Source organism: Podarcis muralis, chromosome 14, assembly GCF_964188315.1.
Source record: "Podarcis muralis chromosome 14, rPodMur119.hap1.1, whole genome shotgun sequence".
Classification (NCBI taxonomy): domain Eukaryota; kingdom Metazoa; phylum Chordata; class Lepidosauria; order Squamata; family Lacertidae; genus Podarcis; species Podarcis muralis.
This window is the reverse complement of record NC_135668.1, coordinates 31,880,008-31,891,662: the sequence shown is the minus strand read 5'-3', so window position 1 is coordinate 31,891,662 and position 11,655 is coordinate 31,880,008. Positions and strand designations below refer to the sequence as shown.

Genomic DNA, 11,655 nt, shown 5'->3' with positions numbered 1-11,655 from the left:
TACTTGGAAACGGGGATCTTCTGCATGCCAAGCAAGTGTTCTGCCTTTGAGCTACAACCCTTCCCTTAAGGAACATCGGAACCTGCCTTACACTGAGTTAGACCATTGACTCTTAACCACAGAAAATTCTTCCTAATATTTAGTTGGATTCTCCTTTCTTGTAAGGAAGACATACCACCTCTGATCTGAGGCAGAACATAGTCAGTGGCTAGTAGCCACGGAGAAGCGTCTTCTCCTCTACAAATTTGCTAAACCCTCTTTTAAAGCCATCCAATTTGGTGGCCATCACTCCTTCTAGTGGGAACTATGTGCTCCATAAAGAAGGACTTCTTATTCTCCTGGTCTTCTATCATTAAGCTTCCTTGGATGACCCCACTGGGTTCTAGTATAATGATGGGACAGGGATGAACACTTCTCTATCAACTTTCCTCTTTATCTCTGGCATTCGATTCACTTCTTTCCCTCTCCCTCCCTCCCTCCCTCTCTCCATCTCTCCTCCAATGATTGCTTTCTGGAAGTGGGGGAATGATACACTTTGGAGTTTGACCCCCAAACCCTTGATAAGGAAACAACGCGGCCGTCCTTCTTGCAAGCCACATCAACACAAAGCAAGCAGGCCTCCAATGAACTGAATGGCTCTGCCTATAAATTTCTCCTCTCATGCCTCGTGAAAATGTAAAACAGCCCCATTGGCAAATCCCCGTCTGCCGGCTGGCAATATTTAAGCCGTCTCGTGGATTGGCAAGAGGCTGGCGGCATCGAGGGTGACAGGAGAAAGAAACCCAAAGGTGCAGGGTAAGTCCTCTCATTGCTCACGGCTTGCGTCGGATTACGTGGAGGATTCTTACGGGTGGGTCTGGGGGCGCCTTTAGCTCTAGATCCATCGGGGCTGCAAATGCAAAAACCGTAAACAGAACGGCGAGGAGCATCAGACCCGGCTCGGAGGTGGCAATGGGCCAGCCACATGGTCTGCTGGCTCTCTCTGTGCTGGTTTCAATGGAGCTGCTTCAATGCGCTGGTTGTTCTCTGGAAAGAACTGCCCGCCTCCAACCCAGCAAAGGGCAGGTGCTTGGTGCCAAGGGAACTGAGCAGAACAAGACTGTGATCGGAATGGACAAAAAGGTCCTAAACTTTCCATTTCTTCAAGTCACAAGGAGGAGGCAATTTCAGGACGTGGGCTTCACCGATGGAAATTGGGAGGGCAGAAGGGTGGGGAAGGGGTGCTAGCAATCTCAAAGGCTCCCTGGCCTGGGGATTTCACTGGGGATGCACAGACTTTTGCCCTGAGCCCCAGAGAGCATTGTGGGCCTTTAAAAGCAGCTGTGAATGGGATGGTTCAGACTCATCTACCTTTGGTGCAATTATTTTTTCATTTCGTGCCGGTCCTTTCCTCCCAAAGAATTTAAGGTGGTGCACAGGGGCTCTCCCCTCCTCATTTAATCCCCCACAACAACCCTGTGTGGTAGGTTAGGTCAAGAGGCAGTGGCTGTCCTGCCCAAGGTCATCCAGTGAGCTTCATGGCCAAGTGGGGATTTGAACCCTGGTCTCCTGGGTCCTAGCCTGATGCTCTAACCACTACACCATGCTGGCTCTAAGCAAGGAGACAAAAGCCTTCTTGGTCAAAGCGTCAAGGATGGGGATTTCAAATTGGGTGGATGGGGAAACCCCTTGCCAGTTTGGGCAATGAAGTAGGATAGCCAGGCTACTGTTTCCCTCTGCTGGAAGAAATTGCCACTGGGACTTGGTACTCCAGGCAAAGAGCCCAGCAATGCCCTCTCTCTTCAGGAGAATGGCTTCCCACAACTTGCTGGGCTGTTATGATGAGCTCTGGCTATTCTTTGTATGGGTGTCTCTATAGGCTTCTGAAAAATACCTTGGGAGCTTTTCCACCCCACCCCCACCAAATTGGAATGATAGCTGCCTCCCCAATAAGCCCAGACCCTTGCAGGTAAACTTTAGACTTACTTTGCAAGGGGTAATGTTTTATTTCCTGCCCCACTTGAGCCCCATATTCAGGCAGGCCTCATTAGCCTGTGATAGGCTTTGCCAACCTGGCACACACCAAATGTTCTGGGCTGCAACCCCCATCAGGCCCAGGCAAGAGGCGACTGGCCCTTCTTTGCTTAATTTTTGCATCCACAATGAATTACTGCAGCATTTGGGGAGAGAGCTTTTAACTCTATCCTCTTGCTATGGTTTCTTGGCCTGATCCCTTGTCCCACAATAAGTTTAAAAAGTTATAGGCATTTGTTGATTTCCTCATATGTGGAATCTTTCAAGGTTTTGGATTTTCCCAAAGGAGAGTCGGTGGCATATTTCTGAGGAGAAGTGGCCTGTTACCTGAAGTAGCTTCCCAAATGAATCTTCCTTCCTTCCTTCCTTCCTTCCTGCATACAACTCTAGTGCTTACTTTGTACCTGGTATGCACTCAGTTTGTTTGCTAACTTCTCCTTGCTGGGCTGGTATGTGCTGCATCGTGCACAAACAATTTGGGTTTATTCTAATGATGCCCGTCTTAGATCACACTATCCATGTACGTAGAGCTCACAGCATGCCATTCCTCTCTTCTGCTGTTAACTCACACAATCATATAATTGTAGAGTTGAAAGGGACCCCAAGGGGTCATCAAACCCAACTCCCTGTAATGCAGGAATCCCAGCTCAAGAATCCCTAAGAGGTGGCCACCCAATTTCTGTTTAAAAACCTCCAAAGAGGGAGAGTCTACCATTCCACTGTTGAACAGCTCTTATTGTCAGAAAGTTCTTCCTAATGTTTAGCCGGAATCTCCTTTCTGGTAATTGGAATAGGTTGGCTTGAGGTCTCCTTCTGAGCAGCAGAAAACAAGCTAGCTCCATATTTCATGTCAAACCACCTCTCAATTTTCTTCTCTTCTCCAGATAATTGTTAGATAATTGTATGCTGCTTGGAGCAAGAGACTTTTTAAAACAACAACAACACCCCATTGCTTGACAGTGAAGATAAGGTGTGTGATGCTGCTTGATGAGAATTAAGCCCACATTTAAAACGTTTCAGCAGGAAAATTGCTTTGTGTGTGTCACAGACAAGCTATATGTTGAAGTTATTTTAGCACAATATATTTTGGGTGCGGTCAGATACCCAGAGCTCACAGGAACAGAATGAGTATCACATTCGATTGTAGAATTATAGTCCAGAATTGTAGTCCAAAACAGCAGGAGGGCACCTGGTTGGGGAAGGCTGTTTTAGAGGAACTCATTGAAAATATAGGCATTTCCTGCTGGTGCACCAGTCTCTTGCTTCTCTCCTGCATCTGGACATTGGAGATAGCTCCATTCTTACCGATTATGGCTGGCATCCTACCCTCAAATAACTTGTTCTTCGTGACATGCAAATCAAATGGATCTATTTTCCTCTGTCGGATATTGTAAGGGTTGTAATGATGTCAGGCAATTTCTCTGGCACCCTTCCCAAAAGTCTTCAGCCCTGCAGGCTCCATGCCCCACAGCATTTTAGATGCTCCTTTGTTTATTTATTCAGAGCATATTTTCTACCCTGTTCAAAAGCCAAGAAAGCTCTCTGGGTGGCTTACAAAGATCAGTAGGAGTGAGAGTCCCTTACCCTCTGAGGCTTTCGATCTAAAAAGACACAGCACACAAGGAAAAGGGGATGGGGAGGGTAGAGGAAGAAGGAAAGCAAGCTCCAGCACCAAGTTCTTAAAGCTGCAGCTCTGGGATGAAAGCAGGCACAGCTGCCACAAGGTGTCTGTTGAAGGAGGGCCAAAGGCAGCTGGGAGGCAGTGGAATTGCCCTGCTTCTCTAGAGTCAGCATCTTGAAGAAGAACTAGAGGAAGTGGAGCTCCTGTGAAAAGCAGGCATTTGGCCAATCGAGAAAGTGACACCCACCTGAAAGGTATTCCTCTGGCTCCTTGCCTCCTGCTCTCTACAGTGAGCACCTTAGAACCAAGTGGAAGAACGTGTTTGTCTACTCCCAGGGCTCCCACACAGAGCAGGGCAGCTTGGCTTCTGCAGCAGCCTCAGAGCATTCCTCCTCCCCTAGGCTGCTGCTCCAACACCTGGGCACAGCGAAGGCCCCCAAGGCTCCGGCTGGCGTTCCATTGGCTTGACCCAGACCAGCGTGTCCCACAGTAAGTGTTCTCTTCCTGACAGACATCCAGGTTTCTTTGCATTCTAATAGGCAAACCCTAAAGCACAGCTATCCTATGAAATCTGGGCTTCTCTAAAGGTTGAGATGCAGTTTCCCAGCCAAAGGAGGAGGAGGAAGAGAGAGAGAGAGAACATGGGAGGGAAGGAAGCAACGTGTATGAAAGGAAAGTGTGCACAAGAATAACCATATTAGGGACTGAACATAATAGACAAAAATGAATTACCATATATCAGAAGAAACTGCTTGCCCAAATGAACACATATGTTCTTGTTCTTTTTGTTAAAAAAAAAAAGTAGTTTGCAAACCAATGTGGAAATGCAGCAAACTGAGTTTAGGATTGGAAAAACAAGGAACTGTTTGAATAAACATTCACAAACTTTTTATTGGTAACATATAGATAGATAAATTAAGGATCTTTACAATTTTATAACATGCAGAGAATAACATGTGCTGAAAAACCAGAGAGAGGAGCTGAGGGAAGTCCAGGGGTGGGGGTGGGAGGGTGGGTTTTTCTTTCTTGGGGGGGAAGGGGAAAATGGGGAGAGAATGAGGATGATGTGTTTTTGATAAATTGTTATGTTTAAGTTCCTAATATATTTTTTTTAAAGGAAAAACAAGGAGCTGAAATTGTTTGATTTGTCTACCCATAGGGCACATGATCACATGAAGGGATCTTTGCATCATGATATCAAAGGGTCTCAGTGCTTAAGAAAAGAACTCTGACCTTCTCTTGACCTCACTGCTTTGGGGCTTGAGATGTTTGCTGTGGGGACCCCTCATCAGGAAGCGACTCAAGCCCCTCACCACCTGCCTTGAGAACAGTCAGGAAAAACCTTTGTTGAGCCAAATGGCCCAAACCACCAGCTGCTAAGATCCTGGGGCCATGAGTTGAGGTCCTTTAAGTCTTCTGCAGGTGACTCCGCCTTGGGAGCACTGGGGAGAAGGCACTGCTGCAAATGGACAACGACATACATTGCAGAAAGGCCACATCTTGAAGGAAAAGTAGTAAAATATTGGAACTGTAGAGCTGGCCAAGGGCCATCCAGTTCAACCCCCTGCAATGCAGGAATAATATAAAAGTGGCTAGGGGTTACCTGTTGACAGTGACTGGCAGATGTCCTCCCTGAAGGGTTGAACCTGGGACCTTCTGTAGGCAGTGCAGATGCTCTCCCACTGAACTGAGCCTTACCTGAAAAGAAGAGGACTTGATGGTGTGTCTAGAGCAGGATTGGGGAACTTGTGGCCCTCCAGATGTTGTTGGGTGGCTACCTCCTGTCATCCCTGACCATGGAGTCTGCTGGCTGATGGGAGCTGGAATTGAACAACATCTGGAAGGCCACATGTTCCTCATCATAGAATTGTACAGCTGGAAGGGACCATGAAGTCTAGTCCAACCCCCCTGCAATGCAGGAATCTTTTGCCCAACGTTGACTTTGAACCCATGACTCTGAGATTAAGAGTCTCATGGTCTACTGACCTAGCAATCGCTGGTTTGCAGCCCAGTTCTTCCAGACCACTGAGCCTCCTAACCCAATACTTTCTACTCAGAAGGATGCCAACCAACCTAAGCATTGGACTTGGGCATCTTCCAGAAAAAGCTTCTTGGCATCCCCTTGGATGCTGCTCTAGAGGGGAGGAGGATCTGAACCAATGGCTTCAAATGACAAGAAAGGAGATTCTGTCTAAGCATTGGGAATAACTTTCTGACAGTAAGAGCTGCTCAATAATGGAACGGGCTGCCGCAGAAGGTGGTGGACTCTCCTTCGTTGGAGGTTTCTAAACAGAGGCTCGATGGCCACCTGCCAGGGATTCTTGAGCTGAGATTCCTGCATTGCAGGGGTTAGACTAGATGACCCTTGGGGTCCCTTCTAACTCTACAACTCTGTGATTCTAGGTTTGGTAAGACACATAGAGGCTTTTCCTATTGCAAGCCACTAATAAATTGAAATAGGGGTAACAGCAGCAACAGACATGGCCTTGCTTATTTCCACCACATGGGAAAGCAATTCTTAAAATCCGCCCTTGCTTGTTGGCTCCAGGAAGCTGGGATGCAAATGAGATGGTTTCCATGGGTTGGACTACAAATGTGCTTCTTGCTCAATCCCTTTGATCTACTGTTATGGTTGGCACAGTGTGATTGAACTCAAGGTGGATTACCTCCCAATTACAGTCAACTTCTCTCCCTCTGCATGCTAGAGACTAGATCCTCCTTCCAGGATTCTGTTTGGCCCATGGAACCAGGAAACTACCCACCTCGGAGCAGTTTGGTTTTGCATTTTCAGTCAATTGAGTTGCTCACCTTCCAGGCGCAACAAAATGTTTTTACTCCTCTTGCATCTACAGGGACTTCAAGAGTGACCTCCGAGTAGGGGAATTTGATGGGCAGCAGATGTTGCTTGAGATCCTTACACATTTGTTGTATATTGCTGTCTCTCTCTCTTGGCCAGATAAACACACCAGGAAGGAAGGAAGGGCGCCCAGGAGATCCAAGCGGCAATGGAGCCAAGCACAACTACTCTTCCTCCTGCCTTCCCCCAACAGAGTTTGGAGGCTGTGGATATTGTTGTCCTGGTTCTGTACTTTGTATTTGTTTTGGCTGTTGGACTGTGGGTAAGAAAGATGTTTCCTTGATTGTTCTGTTCAGTTGAGGGACAATGTCTCCACATGGGTGCAGAGATCCAAAGGGAACTTAGGAAGTTTTTATTTTATTTTATTTTATTTTATTTTATTTTATTTTATTTTATTTTATTTTATTTTATTTTATTTTATTTTATTTTATTTTATTTTATTTTATTTTATTTTATTGCATTGCATTGCATTGCATTGCATTGCATTGCATTGCATTTATATCCCTCCTTTTCCTCCAAGGAGCTCAAGGTGCCATGCATAGTTCTCCCCCTCCTCATTTAATCCGCACAACAACCCTGAGAGGTAGGTTGGGCTGAGAGGCAGTGATTGGCCCACAAGCGGGGATTTGAACCCTGGACTCTCAGCTCCTAGTCCAACACTCCAACCACTACACCACACTTGCTTTATACTGAGTTCATCTTGTTCAGTACTGTCTGCACTGACTGGCAGCAGCTCTCCAGGATGTCAGACATGAATCACCATACCTGGGACCTTCTGGGTGCAAAGCAGATGCTCTGCCATAGCGTTACAGCCCTTCCTCTGATATAGGAAGCTGCCTTATACTGAGTCAGACCCTTGGTTCATGTAGCTCCTTATTGTCTACACTGACTGGCAGAAGCCATCCGGGAACCATCATAATTCCATTAGGTCATTCGTAACCAGGATAGACATACTCTCGCTGTTGTCGAAATTTGTCAAAATATGACTCTTATCCTTTATTGGCAGATTCTAGAACTAGTTATTCTTAGCTCCTGGCACCCTCTGCCAGGGCAATCTGCCACCAGCCTTGGCACAGATTCCATACCCAGCAAGCAATGCAAACACTCCATTAATTCATGTCTCCCTCCAGGTGTGATTGAGCAACTTGATGAGTCAAGGTAGTTCACTTCCTGCTTTGTCATGCTGCCAACAATTCCCACATGCAACGGGCCCAAACACTTCCTGGTTGCCTTCCCAGCCATAAGCCTCCCTGCCTCTGCCGATAGAAACAAAAACTAGTGCTCTCCGGAAAATGCCCACTTGGGAATCAAAAAGAGCCTGGCTGATGTATCAGCCCCCCAAAGGGGGGGGGGGGCATTTAGTCCAGCAGTGCATACTGAAACTATGGAACCCTTGGTCCATCCATCTCGGTATTCAACACTGGCTGGCAGCATTTCCCCAGAGTCTCAGGCAGGAGTTTCTCCCAGCCCTTCCTGGCGATGCCATTGGGGAATGAATCTGGGACCTTCTGCATGCCAGACAGATCCCCTCCCAATGAGCTACTCTGTCTCTTTGCAGAGTCGGCCTCAGGGTGTGTCCACACTTCGCTTGTCCCATGCCTACAAAGCATGGGTCTTACCTGTTTTCTGTTTGCGCTGCTGCTTTCTCCAGGAAAGCCTGCTCTTTAACCACTGAATCGGAGCAAACATCAGTCCCTGGAAAAGCTGATTGACATTTGATTCAGTGGCAAAGAGGTTTTTTTTTTCCTGGAGGAAAGTGGCAGGAGACAGAAGTGTGAATGAGCCATAGGAGTCCAAACTTCTAAATCTGCTCACTCCTTCCTTTGGGCACCTAAGTACAGTCGAACCTCGGGTTGTGAACGTGATCCATGCAGGAGGCATGTTCACAACCTGCAGCGCCGCATCTGTGCATTCACGGGTCAAGATTCGGCGCTCCTGCACATGCGCAAAGCACGATTTAGTGTTTCTGCGCATGTGCGAGCGCCAAAACCCGGAACTAAGCCGTTCCAGTGCTTCCGGGTTTGGGGCAGTGCGCAACCCGAAAACGCATAACCTGAAGAGTCTGTAACCCGAGGTACCACTGTACATTCTTTGTGCATGAATCAAAATCACCTGCCTAGAGTGCTGCTGGTCTCCTCTCCCCCCGCCCCCCCGGTCACCGATGTAGATCTTCTCTCACCTATTCTTCCCTGGCGGCCATTTTGTGGCTCGCCTCAGGCGCCAAAATGTTTTGGGCAGGCCTGGTTGTTGCTGATGTTGTTGTTGAGAGTGACTCACTGCCGCCTCTTCAGGCTTTTTAGACTTGCTCGTTTTTATCTCTCTCTTTCTCTCTCAGTCCATGTGGAAAACCAAGCGAAACACTGTGAAGGGCTACTTCTTGGCTGGAGGCGAGATGGTCTGGTGGCCAGTAAGCGATCTCCATTATGATGTCTTGGTGGGGTGTCTGCTGCAGAGCGGATCTGCTATGTGTTTGGGAAAGGGGTTGAAATGCAGAGAGTCCTCTGTCTGTTCAAAGCCTCAAGGTGGTTTTTTGAGGTCTCATCCCTGCATTGAGATTATTCATACAGGTACAACTCTTGTCTAGCTGAGGTCAGACAGGCGGGAGCTGAGTGCAGAAGGAGCACGATGTGCCCCCCAACTTCTCCTAATACCCCAGGCAAGGAATGTGTACAGAAATGCATACACTACAGGGGTAAAGTGTGTATAAAACACACATTTCAGTGAAAATTGCACTTAGAGAAAATTTCTTCTCAAAAATGTGCAGAATAGACCAAATTGCATTGCAAATGTCTACAGTGGGAGAAAAGCACAGTAAAACACTGCTAAGTTTTTGTGAGGGCTTTGGAAAACAAAAACAGGTAACCTCACACTGATGTGGAAACATGTTGAACTGAACTTAAGAGTGGAAAAACAAGAAACTGAAACTGAACCAGTCCCCATAATGAAACCTGACAGCCTTTCCAGGGGAACTGGGCAGAGTCCTTTCTGTGCCAGGCAAGATTAGGTGCTCTTGGGAAGGGCACGAACTGAGCTGGCTCTCCCAACCTCTCTTCCCAGGTGGGGGCATCTCTCTTCGCCAGTAATGTCGGCAGCGGACATTTCATTGGCCTGGCTGGCTCCGGGGCAGCGTCTGGAATTGGTGCTACAGCTTACGAGTGGAATGTAAGTATCGCATTTACGGCACAACCTGCTCCTGAGTATGATAATGTGTGTGTGTTGGGGCGGGCATGAACCTGGCAGAGGGCCTTCTTGTAGTGGTGCATCAGGTATTATAATAATAATTTATTTATACCCCACCCATCTGGCTGGGTTTCCCCAGCCACTCTGGGTGCCTCCCAACAGATGATGATGATGATGATAATTATAAAATATCAAACATTTAAACTTCCCTAAACAGGGCTGCCTTCAGGTGTTTTCTAAAAGTCAGATAGTAGTTTATTTCCTTGACATCTGATGGGAGGGTGTTCCATAGGGCGGGCGCCGCTACCGAGAAGGCTGGTTCCTCGTAATCTCACTTCTTGCAGTGAGGGAACTGCCAGAAGGCCCTCAGAGCTGGACCTCAGTGTCCGGGCTGAATGATGGAGGTGGAGACGCTCCTTCAGGTATTTAGGGCTTTAAAGGTCAGCACCCAACACTTTGAATTGCGCTTGGAAACGTACTGGTAGTCAATGAAGGTCTTTCAGGACTGATGTTATATGGTCTCGGTGGCTGCTCCCAGGCACCAGTCTAGCTGCCGCATTCTGGATTAGTTGTAGTTTCTGGGTCACCTTCAAAGGTATCCCCACGTAGAGCGCATTGCAGTAATCCAAGCGGGAGAAAACTAGTGCATGCACCACTCTGGTGAGACAGATCTTTTGGCAGACTGTGCCCAGGTGAACTGAGGGCCTTCTCAGTTTACTGCCCAGAAGCTCCCTCTTGATGGGCAGGTTCAAGATACACCCCGACCCCTCTGACCCTCTCTCTCATCTTTGGCTTCTTTATGTTTAAACCTGACAGCCCTTCAAACAGAGGACTGTCTTCTGCAAAGTAGGACATGCAGCCACTCTGTGGACCCAAAGCCAACCCAGAGAGAGCTTTTGTATGTCAGTTGATTCTCTGGTTGGATCCTACTTATTTTGTTCCTAACCTGGGCTCTGCTTCTCCTCACAGGGCATGTTCTGTGTCTTGGTGCTGGCATGGCTGTTTCTGCCCATCTACGTGGCAGCAGGGGTGAGTCCACCGGCCACACTATGGCCACTGTTTCCCACCAACTTTTTCAGAGAGCAGGAATCTGTTCTGAAACTGATGTGCCAAGTTATGCATCATGTCATTTCTCGGAATTGTAGTCTTAAAAAAACCTAAACTCACTGCCCTGTCCTCCTGAGGTAAAAGGGACTGTACCATTTCCATGATGTTATTACTGTCTAGATTTCGAATCATCTTTTCTTGCTGTTTTTCATCAATGCTGCCTTATCATTTCCAGGTGACAACCATGCCAGAATATTTGCAGAGGCGCTTTGGGGGCAAAAGGATTCAAATTTTCCTAGCGATTCTCTACTTGTTTATCTATATATTCACCAAAATCTCAGTAAGTAAGGAGACGAGAGGAGACAGAACAGAATTGGCTTGGAAAGAGTAGGTCCATCGAGGCTTCCTAAGTGACCTTTTCTGCCTTTCAATCTTTCTGATATGTTGTGTTGGCTTCTGAATGACAGGCAAATGATGAAAGGAGGGAAGGAGACTGAACTGAATTCTGGATTTAAGATTGTGTAGGTTACTGAAGGCTGAGGAAGATTTTGCGGAAAGCCTCCTTCTGCTACCCGTTCTTTGATGCTAGATGTATTTTTGATCACACAGAATCATTTTACAAAGTGTGTTCTTCCTGTTGGAATAAGGGCAAGCGAAAGCAGTAGCAGCTCACTTTGCTTGAGAACAGAATCTTCTCCCTCCTTATCTATTTGTCTGTTGCTGAGTTTCCTGCTTGTAGTTCTGCCTGTTTGGTTTGCTCCCTTTTTGTGAACTTATTTCTCTTGATATAGAAGTAAAGGAGATGCCAGCACCAGCAGAACACCTGAGGGCTTATTCACACTTGCCTCTGCTGTGCTGTTACCATGGTCAGCGATTTACAGCTCTGTGTCCAAGTGCCCGGCCCCCCCCCCCACCGGCTCCGGAGCTTTTGCTGTGG

At 47.3% G+C, this 11,655-nt stretch overlaps 1 protein-coding gene across 5 annotated transcripts in view; it reads left to right on the top strand.

Annotated features, from left to right (window-relative positions):
• Positions 1 to 574: 574 nt before the first annotated feature.
• The window catches only part of SLC5A11 (solute carrier family 5 member 11), a 342,594-nt gene continuing 331,513 nt past the window's right edge, over positions 575 to 11,655 (top strand). For 3 of the 5 annotated variants that reach the window (XR_013390718.1, XM_077919170.1, XM_077919173.1), the window contains exons 1-6: positions 575 to 795; positions 6,591 to 6,753; positions 8,827 to 8,898; positions 9,549 to 9,653; positions 10,641 to 10,700; positions 10,954 to 11,058. Coding sequence is in view for 4 of the 5 variants with exons in the window: in XM_077919170.1 (XP_077775296.1) it covers positions 6,640 to 6,753; positions 8,827 to 8,898; positions 9,549 to 9,653; positions 10,641 to 10,700; positions 10,954 to 11,058 (456 nt within the window). In the remaining variant the exon portion in view is untranslated. Of the gene's footprint in view, positions 796 to 2,897; positions 4,124 to 6,590; positions 6,754 to 8,826; positions 8,899 to 9,548; positions 9,654 to 10,640; positions 10,701 to 10,953; positions 11,059 to 11,655 lie in introns of all 5 variants that reach the window. The other 2 variants (XM_077919172.1, XM_077919171.1) reach the window with 2 other exon arrangements.